Source organism: Argiope bruennichi, chromosome 6 (genome assembly GCF_947563725.1).
Source record: "Argiope bruennichi chromosome 6, qqArgBrue1.1, whole genome shotgun sequence".
NCBI lineage: Eukaryota > Metazoa > Arthropoda > Arachnida > Araneae > Araneidae > Argiope > Argiope bruennichi.
Window position 1 is genome coordinate 97,781,314 of NC_079156.1, and position 20,648 is coordinate 97,801,961.

Consider the following 20,648-nt stretch of genomic DNA (forward strand, 5'->3'; position numbering starts at 1 on the left):
AATTTTTGCCGTTTTGAATTTTGCTACATAGTTGGCCAAAATAGTTTTTGCTCACGAAGTAGGAGTAAAATAACTATACCTCAAAAGAAAAAATTCTGATACAAGGCCACCATGTCTCCAATCTTTTATTCAGGGGATTCAATCATTGCCGACTCCATTATAATAATCTTCTGTTATTTACAAATAATTTTAAAAAGTTATTTTTTTATCTATCATTTTTCTGCGTTAAAATTTGCATTTAAATTGTCTATTGTTTGGATAATTGCAAATCAATCATTAAGTAACCTTGTTAAAGAAGAATCAGCACAAAAAATAAATATTTCGTTTAGTTTAATTCCTTAAACTACTGAGAGGTTTCTTTCTTTATTTTTTTCATAATTTTTGTATAGATGTAATAAATGAGAAAATAGTACAAAGGGACTTGTAAGTTAGTCATGGACGACATTCGACATTTGGATAAAAACGAACTTAAAATTACTATACTAAAGCATTTCAAAGTTAAAATTTTTAATTTTTAAGGTAAAGAGATGTGTATATTCATTTAAATAGGAATGAAATATGATTTATTTATATTTATTATGTCCCTGTAAGAAATTTAAGTCATAATACTTTTCTTCTCTAAGAAAATAGAGAAAAGAGGGATTATTGCTAAAAACTACATTTGAAAACCAACTATATGCTCGATATCATTTGAAAATAGAACATTACTTACAACAAAGCAATTAATAATTAATTTTTCGCAGAAAACATTTTATAATTAAAGCATATGCCTCTCTAACCGAATGTTACTTTTTATGAATTTGGTGACCATTCTACGAATCAAATACAATTCCCACTTTTTAAGTCGTTGCAGATATGATACATGATTTACATTGAAATTTATTTCAGAGAGTTGTTATTATTGTTTTTTATAATGGCATAGACAAGATCTCAAACGAAGTCAGTGATTTTAAGGCAAAGGAGCGTCTCTTGCTTAAGTAGCGCCAAGTAGAGCCAAGAGTACGTCTTAGTTACTCAAGCATCACATTCACTTGCCCAACCCCTTTTTGCAGGGAGGCAGATGAAGAACATCCATGGCTGAACCGGGACTCGAACCCACGACGCGCAAATTACGGGGAAGACGCGCTACCCCTATGCCATGACGCCGGCATTTCTGATTGTTAAAACCACATGTAATTTGTACTTGAAAGTACATTTTATAATTTGTACATTTTATAATTAAAGCATATGCCTTTCTAACCGAATGTTATTTTTTATGAACTTGTTGACCATTGCCCTAATTAAATACAATTCACATTTAATATTTTTTAAGGATCGCAGATATCATATTGCTTTGCATTGAAATTTGTGTTTCATAAAGTAAAAAGCACATATAATTTGTATTTGAATCGAATGCTTAAACTTAATCTAATTTTATGGCATTTTTTATAAATTTAAATAGCTAGCGAATTAGAGTTTCAACAAAATGGATTAACACAATAACAATGGATCTAAACATTTATTTTTAAGATTTATCAATACAAATGTGTCGAATCATAATCTTGTCTTCTCAAAACCTGAAAATTTAATGAAATAAGGATGAAGTAAAGGAAAGCTAATATTATTTATAACTTAAACAGTACAGTTCAGTATAGTCAGGGAACAGAGAACACAGAGAAACTTTTGCACTGCCTCTAAATGGTCTAAATTACCACACCGAGGTGTACCCTAAATAATAGGATAATAAATTTTTGATGTTTTGCCTGGTTCTCGCTACCCCGATTAGGTAGCAAAATGATGAGGTAATGTCTATCCTCTATTGAATGGCAGGTCATGTTTCTTATGATAGTGGTTATTCCGGAGCCGTAGGATTTAAGCAAATTTCCAATCTATATTATCGCGGTGTTCATATTATTCGATTTTCTCGCATGCATTATAATTTGATAACTTAGATATTATCAATTACTATTTTTATTCTTATTTATTCAATTAATTTACAATAGAATTCTAATGGACAAAAAGAAAAAAAATTAGAAAAAAAACATTTTATTTTATTTTATTAATGAAATTATTTGAGAAAATGTGAGAGTATCTACATGTATCATAATAATAATAGTTGAAAATAATCCATTTTTACACCACTCATTTTCTGCATATTAAAGATAGTGCCAAATTTATATGCGATAAATTAATTCTAATGAAAATAGTGCTGAGGAAATAACATTTGTAATTGTAATATTAATTTAATTATGTAATCATATCATTCAAGTCAATCGCTCCAGGGTGTACCTTAAATATTATGATTCCAGTATAGTGGTTGGTTCTCTCAGCTCCGATAGGTACAAAAATGATATGAGGTTGGCTACACCCTATCAATGACAGGGCTTCACTCGAAACATAGGAATTATACCATGTCCGATGATGGTTCTTAGAACTCAAAAATAATTTCCGCCTATATTGTGCCTAGGTTCCAGTCATTCTGATTTTTTCCATGTACTTTCGATCGGATCGGATTAGTCATGTGATGGCAGTCATGTCATATGCCCTTTTGTTAAAACAAATTGCTGTATATTAGTCAAACTTACAATCGCCATACAGTACCATACCAGTATACTTTCAATCACCATGTGTACTATACAATACACGTATCTTTTTTTTTCCATCGAAATATGATTGAAAAAATAATTAATATAATATGATTGGCTTCAGGAAACTATGCAAATAAAATTGAAACTAAAATAATATGAGATGAAATTTATTTGTAAAACTTCGCAATATAATCTGTAGAATTCTGTATACATTTAGATATCTTTTAAGTGACCAAAATGTAATGCAAATCCAATTTTGATGTGGGAGAACACATCCTTTTTTCGTTTGTTTGACTGTTTTAGCCTTTTGAGTCATCATCTTAATATACACATTGACAGACAGAAAATAAATATGGATTAATTTAATTTACAATCCAAAAAGTGACTATAAAATATAAATTCTTTTCAACGAATTGTTTTTTATGTTGTTCCACCAAATTAGTCCGAGCTTTGGATCGCTCTTTTAAGATATGGTCAGTGGCAGCAAGTGACTTAAGGAATTTAAAAGCCTATTTCCTCACAAACAGCATTCACATTTTTTTTTTATGTAAAAGTATTCAAAATATGAAGGGAAGGAACCATGATCGGTTGTAAAGATGTCTTACTTAATCTATGGTGATGGTCATTCACTGTAATTTGAGGAATGTTTCTTCAAGAGAATAAATAAATAAATTAGACAAATTGCTAGGAAACATATAATTCATATTCAAAAAAGTATTTATTTCACAACGTTGAGATCACAGTTGTTCAAAATAAATAACACATTTAAAATTTCATTGCGCATGGAGTAGTCCTTTTATATCAGTAATTTTTTAAAGCAAAACTTTGCCGTATCCAGCTCCCAAGATACCTGCTCCATATCTCAGTCCGAGGGGAGCTCCATGTCCCAGACCGACTCCGTATCGAAGGCCAACCACACCAGCGTGTCCGAGAACACCTCCGTAAGCAACTGGAGCGGCAATTGCAGGGGCGGCGTAGGTCAAAGGAGCAGCGATTGCAGGGGCAGCGTAAGCTGGAGCAGCATAAGCCAAGGGAGCGGCAACAGCAACTGCTCTTCCTACTTCAGCCTTTGAGTTGACAGAACCACTTAATCCGTCCTTGATATCATAGGCATAAGCATAGTTACCCAAAGACTGAAAAGAAATCAACTCGTTAGATTCTAGATATTAAATTTAAAACTGGATATTTACCTAAATGAGCTAACTTAAAACATACTTTAATAATAATCATCTTCCTTTTCTTGAACTTTTTGTTTATTTATTTTCATAACTAGTTTTATTTATATCACACTAGAAGGGAAATAATAAAATGTGTTTGATTAAAAATCTTTTATTTAATTTCATCAATAAAATGCTTACTGTTAAAACAATATCTCGATAGGCTACTTTTTCACATTTTGAATGGAAATTTGCATTATCAAATACTTTTGCGAATTAGGTTTAACTTAGCAAATTGTTTCAAAAGTATTCTGATTGATGTTTTTTTTTTTAAATGATACTGTGATGAATAAGTCAAAGCTTCAATTTATAATGTTCTTTTCATTATTTTTTGTGTGTATGCAAGCCAAAGAACATTTAAACCGGAAGTGACTCGTTTAGTGAAAAAAAAATTATCTCTTTTTTTTTTCAAGCTTATGTTTTTAAATCGTTAGCTGTAATAAAATAACTAAAGAAAAAAATTAAAAATCCTGAACACAGGATCGCACATTTAAATAAATTAAGAAAAATTCATTTCAAATATAAGATAAAAAAATTTGAAACTTCTGTTTTTTAATATAATATTTATTTGCGAAATTTATTCCCAATTTTCTTAAATGAGAAATGAATTCCTATTTACACAAAGGCAAAATAAATTATTTCAAATAATTTGGCAATGATTGAAAAAAAAAGTTAAATATCGTTATAAGAATGAATGGGTGCATTGCTTTACATAAAAACTAGGAAGCACTGCAAATGAATAAGACAAATTATTCAGAATTTTAACATAAAAAATATAATTATGTTTCCACAATGAATGTCATTATATAAAATTGTTAGAATCCTAATTGCATCAAAAAAGGAAAGATGTATTTTTATGAAGATTGTGATAGTTAATTCAAATGTTTTCATGCTTACATCTTGTTGCCTGGATTCAACGCTGACTCCTGTATTGACGAGGGGTGCGGCAAGGAGGGCTGAGCCGTGGACTGCTGCGAGGGCAGCGCAGAAGATGATAACCTAGAAAATATAATATTAAAAACTAAATCAATTGAATAAATATTTATCAATATAAACTTTTTAGATATTATAAACTTTCTTCATATTGATTGAAAGTGCAATTTTTCTCTGTAGTGTTAAATTGGTCAAAATTCTGTTTGAAGCTCTTAAACGATGAAGATTTAAGTAATATGTTGCATTTATAACACATAATTTCATAAAAAATGCTTTTTATCACAAATGTGTATACTATAAAGAAATGACCACCATTTCACCGAGATATATAGAAGAATCTCTACAGGAAGAATTATTATAATTATAATATGATGCCATTTTTCTTATTCGTAGCTATATTTTTTACGTTGGGAATAAATTTAATTTTTCGGAACAATTATAACATTGCGTTATTAATGAATTAGGAATAACTATATAGCTATTGCATTAGTTTAAAAATGATTTATTTTTTATGTAAGTATTTTAAGTCTGTTCATAATAATAGTAAAAGACAAAAATTTGATATTTTATTGTATTTCATTGCTTAGAGTTTTATTGCTCTTAATTTTTTAATATCTAAAGCATTTAATTGTGAATTTTAGTTTGATATTGATTAGCCATTTTAAACGAATTAGATAAGGTTAAATTGAAAATACGTCGATTGTTGTGATTTCACTTACATTCAATTATTATTTTTTCGTTGCTGATAAATTTAAATTTAGCAAGTTACACATTTGCCTTTGGGTGGAAAACTAGCAAAGGGTGACACATCGGTACGACATATCGGTAAGATTTCCAACTTTTAATTTAATAAATTGGCTCAAAAAATTTAGTTTTAACTCTTCATTATAAAAATATTATCTGTCCTTCCTTGACTCAAATCATTTTTAAGTTTTATTTTTTTATAAAAAAAGAATACCAGTCCAAATTTTGGAGTAACGAAAATGAATTAATCGATAAAAAATATTGATCAGTCATCTCTAGATATTATTGAACTTTCTTTATTCTAATGTTTTTAACTTGCCCTTTCAGGCACAGTTTTAAAATTTTTTGGAAGGAATAAAGTCAGAATTTTATGGCTTTTTTTTAATTATAGTCCTTAATTATTAGCAGTTTATATTCGAAATCCGCATAATATTTGAAACTGAATGCATATATTGAAATATTTTATTATGACGCGCATATTTATTTCTCATTCAATGGTTTTTATAGATGAAAATATATAAGAGGAGCTAAAAAAACTTGTCAGAGATAAAAGCGCATTAAGTGTTGAGTAAATCCTGAGGAAAATATCAAAAATTAAAAATAATCTCGATTCAGTTCCGTAGATTACAGAAAATGGAAATAAAAATTAAAAAGGAATCTAAATAAATTAAATTTCCCAAGATACACAACCGCGATTAAAATAAATACCTAAATATAGTTCTGCTAATATCGTTTTTAAATTTGCTTTAGAATTTCAATGGAAAATTTGCTTTAGTATTCAAATCATTTAAATTGAACAAGGAAACAATCCTTACCTTAGCGAACATATTGATTACTAGATGTGGCTCAGCCTGAATCTAATGATTTGAAACTAAAAGCTAACTGGTATATATACTACTCAAATTATGCAGAAATCCTTTATTTGAAAACACATGAATAGGGTATGACCTTTTGTTGTCATACTTACGTCACTGTTTGAGAAAAAATCGTTCGAAAATGTGTCTGATATTGATATATTTTGTTTTATCCTTATACAATGAACGACCTTGCAAACAGGAGCTGAGATCTTTGTTTAGATTAGAGGTTTTAAATCACTTTTGTAAACCTTGAAAGGGAGTGTCGCTGAGTTTGAAGAAGAAATATGCTAAATTAATAATTTTTTTTTGTTCTTAATTGATTTTTATTATGTTCCACAGATGCAATTGATTCTCAATTAAACTGGACAATTTGTTTTTTCTGCATTTCATAACATTTGTCATCAATACTGCAAGTTTTAATATATAATATCGGCCACTCCCAGTAGTTGATTTGCTAAAATTACTCTGATGGCTTACAGTCTTTGCTTTTTTTCCTTTCTACAAATTCTTACGAAAAATGCATCATTAGTATTAATAAATCAAACTTCACTGGAACATTTATGCTTATTTCTGGAGTATCCGTGTATAATCTTTGTCACTGAAATGCCTTGCATATTAAACAGTTGAAATGTATTTTAAAGTCCCCTTTCACATTACCGAAGATGCCAATAATATCAAGGTTCCTTAAGTAGTAAATATGTTATTCAATTAAAAAAAAACTTTATTAAAATGGACATATTAATGCAGATTCAACCGATTATACATTTCTACTAAGAGATTTTTTTTATAACAAATGTCTTAGAGGGCAAATATTGAAAAATGTTTTATTTAGAATAATATTTTCTATTTTTGTATCCTAATATCTGTATTTATCTTGGCATTTCACCATGTACAAAATGATATGAATAATATAATAAACCCATTCTAGTGATCTAAAATATTCTTGATATTTCGGATCTTATGATAGTAAGATTTTTTGTTGTAAATTCGAATTTTAAACTGAATTTTTGCCATTTTTACTATTTAGGCACATTTTATTAAAAGATATGAAAATAGGAAAATTTTCATGACTTCCACTAATTTTAATATCTTATAATCGGAATTAAAAAATATTATGTATTCTGGATTCTTTCAAGTTAATCAGTTAATCAAGTTGTCTAAATAATTTACTGAAAATTATTTAGACAAAAAAAAACATTCTTCTCGAATCTATGGCATTAATAAGCATTGAATCATGCTTCATTCATAGAAATTCCAAAATAACTACAAATGTGAACAAAGAAATCTTTATTCTTTAATTATATAATAATATTTTTTTTTTGTTTAAATAACCGAAATTTTTCAAGAGTAGAATTTAAATGAATTTATTGATAGGCTTCGACACTATCAATTATAAATGGAAATCCTACCTAAATAGAAATTATTTCTTTTCGTAAGCAAGTGTTCAAGAGAAATTTCTTGATTGAAATAGAGAGTAAATTAAGACAAAGAAGAATTAATAATCGTTTCAGTATTATAATATTGTTTTTTTTCACCTCAAAATAATTTTCGTCTTTTGTTTTCTTTTACTTGTAGTAACATAATGTTCCTTTTCAGTTACAAAGACTTAAATGACAAGTTTATACAGCTTATTTAGGCTACTCTTCACCTTGTGAAGTGATTAATTACTTGATTGTGTTTTCATTTCATTATCGTAATATTTTCTGCATTTTTACTTAATAATCGTTATTTTATTTGTGTGTCAATCGACTTAAAAACTCCTAAAAATTCTGAACGAATATTTTGAATTTCAGTTTTTCTGTCTATTTTAAAAAATAAGAAGAGAAAAAAAAAGTTTTCCAAATTGAGGATTTTGGGAAAAAAAAAACCTTTATTATTTTTTTGAAAACTAGGAATATTTGTTAATATTTTTCCAAATTTTACAAAAATATATTTCAAAATAAGAAGCGATGGCAAAATATTATGAGCTTAAGAAAGAACATATATTGAATATAAAGGAGCACTAAGTGTTTACATGATAAATTAATGTTTAGAAACTCCTCATCTACCAGATATCTATGACCAGTTTAGTTTATTTAATATCCCGTTATTTATTATCCCGTTAATAACTTCATCATGAATTTCTTAAATTTCAATCTTTTATCAGATTACGAAATACAAGCTTTTTTATGGTTCTGTTTCTGTTAGTTTCCTTGGTACAGAGTAGGAAGCCATCTGATTCATGAATAATTTGTAGAGAATCAGTACTGCATACAAGGTAATCGAGATTAGAGTAATATCTACTATGTTATTAGAGTAATATTAGAATATTATATATTAGAGTAAGGACTACTGCTAGTATTAAATAACAATTTAAGTGTTATCCTCATTTTATGATCATAACTCAAAATTATAAGTTTCGTCTCTAAAACCTATTGAGGGCAATTGCTGGGTATATACAGCGGTGAATTGGTAAAATTATTCGTCTGCCTGTATCCGTTGAAATAAAAAGTGGGGAGTAAGCAAGTCATTCAAGGAATTTTATTTTAATAATTGTCTAATAAACAGCTTCTTAAAAACAGAATATCAATGAATTATAAAATATAAAGGTAATATCAACTTTTGCCAAGTTCAGGTTTTCAGATATTTCCTTACATTCATATAGTTATTAGAATATTTATAAAAGTAATAGTGTATAATATAAATTTGTAAAAGTAATAGTGCATATTATAAATTTATAAAAGTATTATTGTAAAAGTAATTGTGTCGGGGCAATCTGGAGTCATAATAGATAAATAAAAACAATTCACAAATTTTATGAAATAAGAGCAGAATTACTAAAGATAAAATATTAAATATATAATGTTAAAAAATAAACTAAAATTAAAACATATCAAGATTTTTTTGTAATGTGAAACTAAATTTAAAGAAGGATATCATAACTGCACAGCCTAAAGTTGCAAACGACTTTGAGCATGGAGTAACTCAAAATAATTTGGAATCAAAATGTAAGGTACATTTTGAACTGCTTGGCTCAATTGAGGTAGAGCATATTAGAGCAAAACAACGTGAAACATTTAATAATTTTTTGAATTATATCGGAATTTTGAGGGATTGTTTATGAAGGGAGATATGCTTAATATTAAAATGCTTAATTTATGCTCTGCTTAGTTTTTAAAAAAATTTAAAGACTTATTAATCCTCTTTCATAAGTAAAAGACGGTAAACCTATTGAAAAATGAATACATAAAATAAAGAAGCTAGATAAGACTTAATTCTGAAATAAATTTTATAGATTCATATAAATTCCTTATTCAGAGCGATAAATTATTGAACTTAAACGAAGAAAATATGAGAAACATATTAAATTAGTTAAGCCTTTCAGCTCATAAATCATTATATTGTTTCTTTTTAAGAAAACGGGAGATTGAAAATAAAAATAAAATGTATATTTAAAAAGAGTTAGACACGTTTTTTTTAATTAACCTCTATAATAAAAAATTAATCTAAAATAAAACATGTTAAAAATGGTTTTTGAAAGATGAAATTAAATTTTAAAAAAAAGATCTCATAATGCGCACAGCTTAAGGTTGCAAAACACACAAAGCAGGATCCAACTCAAAATAATTTGGCAACATAATATAAGGTGCAGTTTGAACTGTTTGGAGAAGGAATGCGAGAAAATAAAATTAACCATTGTGGAATCATATTGAAATTCCGAGTGGTCGCTAGGTTAAAGAAGATATTATGATTTTCGCATACCATAATTTATTCCATTATTAGATTTGGGAACCAAATTAGAAGCGTTACGATTACTCTCTCATAAGTAAAAAATTCAGAACTTTGGAAAAGGGAATGTATGAAATTAAACGATATATATAAGAGTAAATTCTGAAATAAATTTTATAAATTTATTACAACCCTTTATTCAGACTGTAATTTATCGAGCATAAAAGAAAGCATAGAATATATTTATTTGGTTAAGCATTTCAAACTAGCAATTGGTTAACTATCTTTAATAACTGATTAACCAACATATATTATCCTTTTTGGGAAAACGGGAAGTTCAAATCTAATAAAATTGGTTAACCATCGTGTATTATTCATTCTAGATAAACTGGAGATTAAAAAGAAACAAAAGGCATATTCATAAAGAATTAGACACGTGCCTACTCAATCAATGCTAAAACAAATTTCAGATGCGACAATTACAACGATTAAAAATACATACATCAACACGCATATTAAATAGTTAATTTAAATAAAAAAATTATGGCAACGCCTTTTAGTGCCATACTACACTCTAACATTTCAATAAGGAAGACCTTCAAATCATATTCCATCAAACAACGGTAGCAAGTTAAGAATAAATTATTTATGACGTCTGAAATTAGCATACGAACAAAAGAATTCAATGTCATCGACTTACCACGATGAAAGGAGGGGTATTTATTTATCTCAACATAACTTTTAATTACTTTATTTGGATTTGTATAGTACTATTTATTTCCTTTTTTAATACCAAATAGTATAAAAGTGGTTATCCTCTGTTGTTACTTCATTATTAGCTTCAGCTAAAGATATTCAATTACATTCAACATGTTCGCAAAGGTATGTTAATTTCGTTTTTGTTTATCAGTTCTTTAGTTTTAATATTTTCAATTAAAAATCGTAGAGAAGTAATCTCGACTTAAAGAATAACAACGAAATTATATTTATATTTTACTAACTACATTGCACACAAAACTAATTTTAGCAAAAATTAAAATTTCTACGAATTACTTTTATTCAAAATAAGAATAAAATTGTTTACTGATAGTTTATTTTATAATCACAAAGATAAAATGAAAGAAATAAAGCAGTTATGCGATTAATAAACATATAATTGAAAATATTTTGTGAAAGTATTTCTTTTGGGATATTTAATGAAACCTCAATTTCCTAAATTACACTTAGCAAAGGTGCTTTAAAAATAATTAATTTTTTTCTGAAATTTATTTCAGCTTCTTTAAGCCGCAGGACATATATTTAATTTCAGTTCAAATGACGTTCGTTGACATGAATGTTGCAGCATTTAATTTTTGAAAAAAAATCTGTGTTTGGTAAAATATAAATCTCCTATCTAGTTTCAGAGAGTATCAAAATGTCTCCTGTCAGTAAATCTGTAAAATACGATCACCTGAATTTTCTTTTTCAAGTTTAATTATATAACTAAATACAAATCCTTGAAATAAGAATGATGCAATTAAGACAAATTAGTTTAGACTCGTTTTTCTTTCATGAAATACAACAATTTTTAATTGTTTTAAATTGTTTAAAGTCTTATAACTTCGAGGATAAATTTTTAACAACTACTAAATTAAAGCGAAATATTTATAATGGTTTTAAAATAAGAGAGATATAATTAAAAATCTCTATTTCGTTTAATTTTAAATATTATCAATACGCTCCCATGCATAATGTTTCGTAAACATTGAACTAAATAAAGATTTTCATAAATGAAATTTCTCATGAAAAGCCTATCAGCAAAAGAAAAATATATAAATTAAAATTATCCAAAATCATACATTTTCATTATGTTTCCTAATAAAATGAATATATGTTAAGAAAAGACATCTTTCTTCAGGTCGTCATCTTCTGTGTTGCTCTCGCAACTGCCCACGCCTCCCTCGTCGGACCTTTGGGACTCGGAGCTCTGGTCCTCGCTGCCGGACCTCTAGTTTATGGAAAAGGTTTGATTGCCGCCCCAGCTGTCGCCACTGTATCAACTCAAAGAACCGCCATTAACCATGTTGCTCCAGCTGCACGAATTGCTGCCGCTGCTCCTCTTGCCGTTGCAGGGCCTATTGTCGGTGGTCCAGTTCTAGCTGCTGGACCTTTGGGAGTCGGAAAAGGATTGATCGCCGCCGTCCCTGCCGTTGCCACTGTTTCCACCCAGAGAACTGCCATCAACCACGTAGCCCCTGCCGCACCCATTGCAGCTGTTGCTCCTCTTGGATATGCTGCTGCTGCTGCACCAATTGCTCTTTCTAATGGAGTCATCACTGGTAATGGAATCCTCGCCAACGGTCTCGTCGCTGGACATTTTCTTGCTGCTCCCCTCGCCATTGGAAACGGTCGACTTGGTGCTCACTATGGACTCGGTGTTGGACGAGTTGCTGTCGGAAAAGCCATTCTGTAAAAAGTGTCCCTATTTTTTAAACATATAAATAAATTATTTATTTGAAATATGATTTTATTCTTTCATTCCCTACATTATTTACGCATCCTTGATAAAGAGGTATGATTTAATAATTTCTTATTTTTCGCGTTATTAAATGTAATTACTGAACTTCATTTCATTGAGTCATTTTAAAGCATAGTCGATGAATAGAGAACTAAAACATATAGTTTGGAAATCTAATTACTTTCTACAAATTGAAATAGCTTAGCTGCTCATTCCAAACAAAAATAGTTTCATAACTCTTAATCATTGCGTTATATTGATATCAAATTATGATTAAATTTTGCTTTTGAAAGTGGCATGTCCCTATTATTAAATTTTAACTTCTGTTTTTACTTTTCTTATCTGAAGTAGAAGCAGAGACTGATATTAAAAAATGTAGTCTCAAGATTTTGTAAGTCTTTTAGATGTTTTTGAGTCCAAAAAATTGTGCTTCGAATTATATTTTCTTTTCTAATGTCCGAACGAATAGAAATTGATAGATGATTTGATATTATATATATTTCTACATTTAACTAAATCATTATGGCTAGATGATTTTTTTTTAAAAAATTAAGATTTTTTTTCAAAAGTAAATAGATGTATATATTTTATGTTGGAAGACATATTTCATGTCTTGGCGATACTGTTCATATCTTAGGAAGGCATATTTATCTCTTATATCGATCTCATACATCTTAACCGACTGAAGGGATAAAGGTGTCCGCATACACTCGAAGTGAGACATATCATTAAAATAAACATTATAATTACATTTTATAATCATCATTGCATAAAAATACCAATTTAATCAATAAAAACATTTTAACTATCACAAATATTTTATAAAGTTAAATTTTATGATTAAATTTGACAAATCACAAAAATTCATGACACATTAAAAGAAAATTAAAAGAATAAAACCAAAAATAATGGATTTTGAGATACTTTAAAACCCATTTGTCTAGATAATGTACTAAAATTTAATAGAAATGCTGAAAAAAAATTTTAAAGTAAATAATATAGTTTTTTTCTTAATATTTGTACAACTGAATGATGGAATCAAATAATGGATAGCGAAATTATGAAATGCAATTTAAAATAAAAACCAAATAGAGTAATTTCCCCCCTTGACCTTTTGAATGATAATAGGGGACGGCGTCCTTGCATAGGGTAAAGCATCTTCCCCGTGATCTGGGCGTCCCGGTTCGGGCATGGTCGTTCTTCAACTGTGTTCTATCTGTGAGGTGTGTGAATGTGCCTCCCTGTAAAAAGGGATTGTGCAAGCGAATGTGTGAGTTTCATCTTCATATGAGCTAGAAGTCAGTCTTCTGCCCTCTGATGCTCAGGGGTCTTTACCCTCAGAAGCTACTGCACCCCTTTTCCGTGGTAACGCAGATACGACATCATCATCATCATCAATGATAATAGGGGACCGCAAATCCCATAAAAGAAAACATAGCAAAATTAAATTTCTGAAATTTCGTATGTTATCGTTGTATCAAAATTATTTACCATATATATTTTTCTGTTAATATTAATCATATGCCAAGGATTGAAAGATATATGGAGTAAAATTAAAGCGAATTAATATTTCGTAAATATTAATTTGCGTCAGGTATTTGTCATTGTTTTGATAGGTATTTGCAGCCTTATCTGAGGTCCACTTATTTATTGGTCTGAGGGGGGTTAGAACCTTGTTAGAAAACATACGAGAAAATTCTGTGGAGACCCTCCCCCCGCAACATTACATTACAAATATGCAAAGCTAATAAATTTAGTTTTATTGCGAATTCTTCTGTTGCGGTCCTTTTTTCATTGACAGATACCTACTTTGGCAATCAATACAAAAAAATATTTTCTAATGTTAATGAATATTATCAGAAATGTCATATTTTGTTTTAATGCTGAATTACCGTCAAATTGTTAGTTATGCTGTTATCAGATGTACAATTCAATAACAAAATTCGAAAAGCAAAGCTACTTCTTTTCATATATTATCGGAATCAGAAAGTATAAATTTGTAAATTCAAAAGAAAATATTCATTTAACATTATAAATATTCAATTTTCCTATCACCCTTTTAGTTTTTAAGATTTGAAATTTGAATTGCTTGGATTAAAAGGATAAAAAAAAACTGAAGCTAAAGGTTGTGCCAATATTAAACTTGCTAACAAATGAAAAGAAGAAATAAGAGCTCCAATCAATTATAGAAAAGGAATCTAAATTAAAGTGAAAAAGTAATCATCTGAAATATACGAGTGATTTCTCATAAGGCATGAAATGAACCTTGAAAGCTATATTTTTAAATTATTAAAATCAAAATGGAAAAAAAGTTTTGTTATAACTCATTCTATATAACATATAAAATTAGTAAATTAATTCATCGTTTATCTATACTTATAAATAAAGCTCAATGTGTGTGTGTGTGTAAGCTCTACAGGCCAGGTCATTTGACCTACAGCTACCAAATTTGGTACATATATACCTTAGAGGTCGGGAATGTGCACCTAGGGTCCCTTTTTTTAATTTATAATTAGAATTTTAATTATTAATTAAAAACTAACTTTCCCGCCAAAAAAATCTTCCATTTTCCCCACCACCAAATAATTAAGGCTTCAGTTTTTTTCCCCAACAGTAATGAGGCTAGGGTTAACATTTATCGGCCGATTATTTCAAGCGATTCTGTTTATTTTCTTAATGTTTGATGCATTTAAAATTAAACATTGTTAATTAATCCATCTTTCAGATTCATTCTGAAGTATTTTTGAATTAAAATAACACAGAATAAAGGAAATTAAAAATTTCTAATCTGAATAGCGTTACCCCAACTGGCGTAGAAAAATTCACGCATTTGCGTTACCGTAACTGGCGTTGAAAATTCACGCATTGTGTTCTGATTGTTAACATGACAACCATTAACAACGGATGATTTAAATTATTTTTAGGTTAGTTGCATGCTTTTGTAATTAAATTGTATTTATGTTAGCTATATATTTTTTGTATATGTTTATAGTTTTAAGTACATTGTTTTTAAGTAGTTTTTTTTATACCTGTTTTCAATGATTTAAATTATTTTTAGGTTAGTTGCATGCTTTTGTAATTAAATTGTATTTATGTTAGTTATATATATTTTTTGTATATGCTTATAGTTTTAAGTACATCGTTTTGGAAAGGAAAAGAAGTTTAATTATATACGTCAAAGTTTTGGGGGGTTCGCAATGTTTGACTTAATTTATGTTACCATAAAATCTCAGATATGGGAAAAAAATTTCAACTTCTAAGAAAGGACTATTAACTTGATATTTATTCTTTTACTTTACATTGGAAGAAACCAGCAATGCATCGACAGCAAATTTGATCAATGCATATATATATATATATTTTTCATATAGTATTTTATATTGTGAAGTAATCTTGGCTCCTGGGATCCTCAGAATTATTTCAATATATATATATATATATATATATATATATATATATATATATATATATATATATATATATATACTCTCTGAGAGAGGGAGAGCTATGTAGAATTGACCATTTAGATAAGTTTAACTGATTTTATCAGAATGCCATTCCATATCATTTCTTGTGGATTTTTTCATAATTTTAAAAATTGTTTTCTTTACACAGATAATGCTAGAAAATAGTTTTTATTAGTCAAATAGGAAAGATATTTTTAAGGTTAAAAATAAATAAATAAGACAAAATAGAACTAAACTTATAATTCATATTCAAGATGCAATTTATTTCATATTATTGAAATTACAGCAATTCAAAATAAATAACACATTTGCAATTTCATCACGGAAGATAGAGTTCATTTATGTCTAACAGCGACTTTTTACAGCAGAACTTTGCCGTGTCCAGCAGCCAAGATGCTTGCTCCATAGCTCAGACCGAGGGGAGCTCAAAGTCCGAGCCCGACGCCGTATCGAAGGCCAAGAACACCAGCATGTCCGAGAACACCTCCGTAAGCTACTGGAGCGGCAACTGCATGGGCCGCGTAGGTCAAAGGAGTGGCGATTGCTGGGGCAGCGTAAGCTGGAGCGGCATAAGCTAAGGGAGCGGCGACAGCGACTGCTCTTCCTACTTCAGCCTTGGAGTTGACTGAACCACTTAATCCATCCTTGATATCATAGGCGTAAGCATAGTTGCCCAAAGACTGAAAAAAATAATAGCGTATTATACTTTTGATTTTAAATTTAAAATTGGGCTTTCCCTAAAAATAATTACCTTTAAACATGAATAAATAAATAATCCTCTATTTTATCTTGATCCCTTTGAAATCCTCTGCATAACCTAATTTAAATTGAACTTCTCCGGGAAAGAATTTAAACTCTAACCACTTTGTAAAACCTTTTATTTTAACCGTTCATATGTTAACATTTTGAATTTTAAAGAATTAATTTAGATTAATATTTAGAAATTGTGTTCGATATACTTAATTTATCAATTTATTATTACCTATAACTATGTTATACTTCAGATTTAGGTTCTGTATATATTTTGCAAAAATGTAATGCTAAAGAATTTGTCTATTTTTTTTAATAAAAAAATATTGTGAATTTATAAGCGTTAGTATTCTCAGTAAATGAGGTAAGATTAAAATTAAAAATGACGTTGAATTCTAATATGCTTAAATAATTATATAGATAAATGAAATAAAGTGCTCATATTAGAAATTTTAAATTAAGGTATTTGTGTAAAATATTAGGTATTCCAAATTTAGGAGACATTTTTAATATTGGGTGTTTATCAAAATACATAAATTTAAAATAACCTCCCAAAATTTCACAAATAGAATTATTAATTGTATTTAAATGTAATGATTATTTTAAAACATTTAAAAATTTATTACAGAATTCTCATTATAAAAGATGAAGAGCTGGTTGCATTTACTCTATCTTTAGAATTTTAATATAAATAATATTCTGATTTAGGTATATAAATGTTATTTTAGAACTTTTAAATCCCAAAATACGTCAAGTAAATCAAAAGATATTACAGTTAGAATATTTCTAAGGCTGAAATAATAAATATTTATGAAGTTCTTATGCTTACATCTTGTTGTCTGGATTCCACGCTGACTCCAGTGTTGACGAGGGGTGCTGCAAAGAGGGCTGATCCGTGAGCAGCTGCGAATGCAGCGCAGAAGATAAGTACCTGGAAAATATGATAATAATAATTAGAAAAAGGACTAGTAATGCAGAATACAAACTATTATTGTAAACTATGAACTTGAATTTTTTATTGCTTTGGTATTCATGGAGTTACTCTACTCATTGATGTTTACAGCGAATTATATTTAAATTTATGAAGAATTGAGATATCAGGACTATGTGGACTATGTTCCATTTCCTTCACAGAATTACAGTCGTTTAACATCCATTCATTAGTTGGCAGAAAATGATAACAATTTCTTATCCTGATTAAATTTTTATATAAAAAAAGAACACTTCGCTGTAAATTTTTTAAAATTATATTTTCAGCTGAAATTTTTCAGTTCAGCTGAATTTTTTTACTGAAATTTTTCAGTTTCAGAAAATTTTCAGAAATTTTCGTCGCTGGCAATCGCTTTCTTTTATTATTTTCTGTTTCGAAAAATCTGGAATATTCTTTCAAATCTCATTTTAAAATAGCTAAATAAAAGTTCTAGGAACTATTGAGCCTATTTATATATCTCCAAACTATATCGGCCATGATCACTTTAATATTATATTCAAGTCAATGTTTCTAAAAAGTAGATGTAGCGAATTCTAGTATAAATGCTGTAATTTAAATTCTTGAACCAAAAAAAAACCCAAAATTATATATCAGCATAAAAAAAACCAAAATTAAATATAAAGAAAACAAAAATTATATATAAAACAAAAAAACCAAAACCAAAATTATATATCAGTGAAAAAAAAATTATATATCAGTAAAACCAAAATTATAAAAAAAACCAAAACCAAAATTATAAAAAAAACCAAAACCAAAATTATATATCAGTAAATTTTAACCAAAAAAAAAATGAAATAAAACCAAAATTATATATCAGTAAATTTTGCAATAAAATTGCAAAATATTTTTTCACTTCACAAATATTTACTTTGAGTTTAATAATTTAATTTATGAAATTATTTAACAGAAACAAAAAGAACTCTGTGCGAAATAAATAAAAATATAAGTATTAAGGAGATTATAATAATAATCTACATTAAAGCAATCTTCGAATAGTTTTTTCAAAGACTATACCAATTATATATTATATAATGATATAATATATAATGAAAAATTATAAAAGGAATTCAAATAAATTTCTTATGAATAATAAACTTCCTGAATCATAAGTAAATAGTACTTTATTTTAAATATACATACTGCAATTTAAATATTACATCTAGTATTACAAGAAAAAATATATTGTTTCTTTACTCATGTGCTAGAAACGGAATAAAGAATGATTATGCTTACCTTAGCGAACATGTTGACTAAAAGATTTGGCTTAGACTGAATCTAATGGCTTGAAACTGATACAAAGCCGGTATATATACTCTTCATATTATGTAAATTTCTTTATTTGTAAATAGCCGATTAAGGTTATGTATTTTGCTGTTTTACTTTCATCATTGTTTTAGAAAAGAAATCATTTGAAAGCGGGTGTGATATTGATAGATTTGATTCTAACTATACCCAGCGAAGGTCCTTCCAAAGGCAAATTCAGATCAACGCTGAGATATGCTACTCTTTTGTAAACCTTGAAACGGGTGTGTCGTTGAGTTGGCAGAAGGTAAATGATGAATTACTGTCTTTTGTATGTCTTTTGCTTTCTTTATTGATATTTATTATGTTGTTCTTTAGATATAATATTTTCTCGCTTTCAATAGGACATTTTTTCTTCTTTGTTTTTAAGCCTTCTCAGTAATAATTCGCTGTAATCTTTAATATGTAATAGCATTTATTTCTACATACAGTTCATTCAAAATTACCCTCATCTATGCAATTTATATCCAATGCAGAATTTTACATCATTATTTTTATTATTTCAAAAAAATATAAAAGCATATGGTATACAATATATTCTTTTATGCTCCATATGTTATGGGATTTTTTTCCAGTATGGTATATAAAAATATGTTAATGCAAATATGAATAAAGCATATGGCTTGCCTAAAGTGTCAAGTCATATGCTTTATTCAAGTCTTTATTCTGATAAAAAAAAATTTTCTTTTGAATCATTCGTTTGTACTCTAACATATTAATATTCATTACATTAAGTCTTTTCTTTAATTTTCATCCGTACGGCGTTTAACTAGATTTCTTTTTTTATGTATTGATTTGTATTCATTGATTTTATGTATTTTCGTTTATTTATATATTTCAAGGTACACCGAACAGTGGAAACATTTGCATGTAATTTGCCCTCAGATACCTATTCTTTTCTTTTTGGAAATGAGAAATTAACTTTTCCTCATTTTGCGCCGACAGACCCAGTGGCGGACTTCCAACAAGCAACGGACTATGACTAATCCGATAACTTAACTCTAAATCCGCTATTCGTGTGTGTTTGTTTTGGCAATTATTTCAATTCCCATTTAAGTCCCTTGTTGGTATTTCATTTTAACATAGACGCTTCTAGCCTGGCACTTCATATAGGAATTTGATATGATTGATTAATTAAGACTCTGATTAACGGCTATTCTTTGATGTACCAGCATCTTTCGTTATATCATCTTATTTGTCAACATTTTTTGTATATATTTTCTACAGAGCCATTCCTATAACCAGAGCTTCCCTTTCTCTTAACAATAAACTTGTTACTAAAATAAGACTCTCTTCTATTCCTTGAGTATAAAATTCCTCTTGATTAGTTTGTAAGAAGTGCGAATGGAAATGGGGAAGATCTTTTATTCTAATATAAAATTTTCTAACTGATTTATCAGACACATTATGATCTTTTTAAAATATCTGTGATGCTTAGAATCTTTCACTAGTTTTTTTATGTTCCTTTTTTAAATTCAAATTACTTTCAATTTGAATTCAATTGACTTAACTTATACTTTGCTAAAAGCTAAAAAAAAAGAATCGAGCAAAAAATTAATCTTGTGTGCATCTTAGGAATAAAAATAAACTGTTTTTCTGCCATTAATGAATTGGC

At 28.3% G+C, this 20,648-nt stretch overlaps 3 protein-coding genes across 3 annotated transcripts; 1 reads left to right on the plus strand and 2 right to left on the minus strand.

Moving 5' to 3' along the window:
* Positions 1–3,306: 3,306 nt before the first annotated feature.
* On the minus strand, positions 3,307–6,332 carry LOC129972940 (adult-specific rigid cuticular protein 15.5-like). Its single transcript, XM_056087262.1, has 3 exons — positions 6,277–6,332; positions 4,682–4,783; positions 3,307–3,700 (listed from the first exon to the last, which is right to left on the minus strand). The coding sequence occupies exons 1-3, from the start codon at positions 6,286–6,288 to the stop codon at positions 3,380–3,382; spliced, it is 435 nt and encodes a 144-aa protein (XP_055943237.1). The 5' UTR covers positions 6,289–6,332; the 3' UTR covers positions 3,307–3,379.
* A 4,558-nt stretch (positions 6,333–10,890) lies between these two features.
* On the plus strand, positions 10,891–12,478 carry LOC129971857 (uncharacterized). The gene is made up of 2 exons (XM_056085831.1): positions 10,891–10,908; positions 11,924–12,478. Exons 1-2 carry the CDS (start codon positions 10,897–10,899, stop codon positions 12,476–12,478), a joined length of 567 nt encoding a protein of 188 aa, XP_055941806.1. The 5' UTR covers positions 10,891–10,896.
* Positions 12,479–16,313: 3,835 nt separating this feature from the next.
* LOC129972433 (adult-specific rigid cuticular protein 15.7-like) lies at positions 16,314–18,995 on the minus strand. Its single transcript, XM_056086570.1, has 3 exons — positions 18,965–18,995; positions 17,570–17,671; positions 16,314–16,670 (listed from the first exon to the last, which is right to left on the minus strand). Exons 1-3 carry the CDS (start codon positions 18,974–18,976, stop codon positions 16,416–16,418), a joined length of 369 nt encoding a protein of 122 aa, XP_055942545.1. The 5' UTR covers positions 18,977–18,995; the 3' UTR covers positions 16,314–16,415.
* Between the last annotated feature and the right edge of the window lie 1,653 nt (positions 18,996–20,648).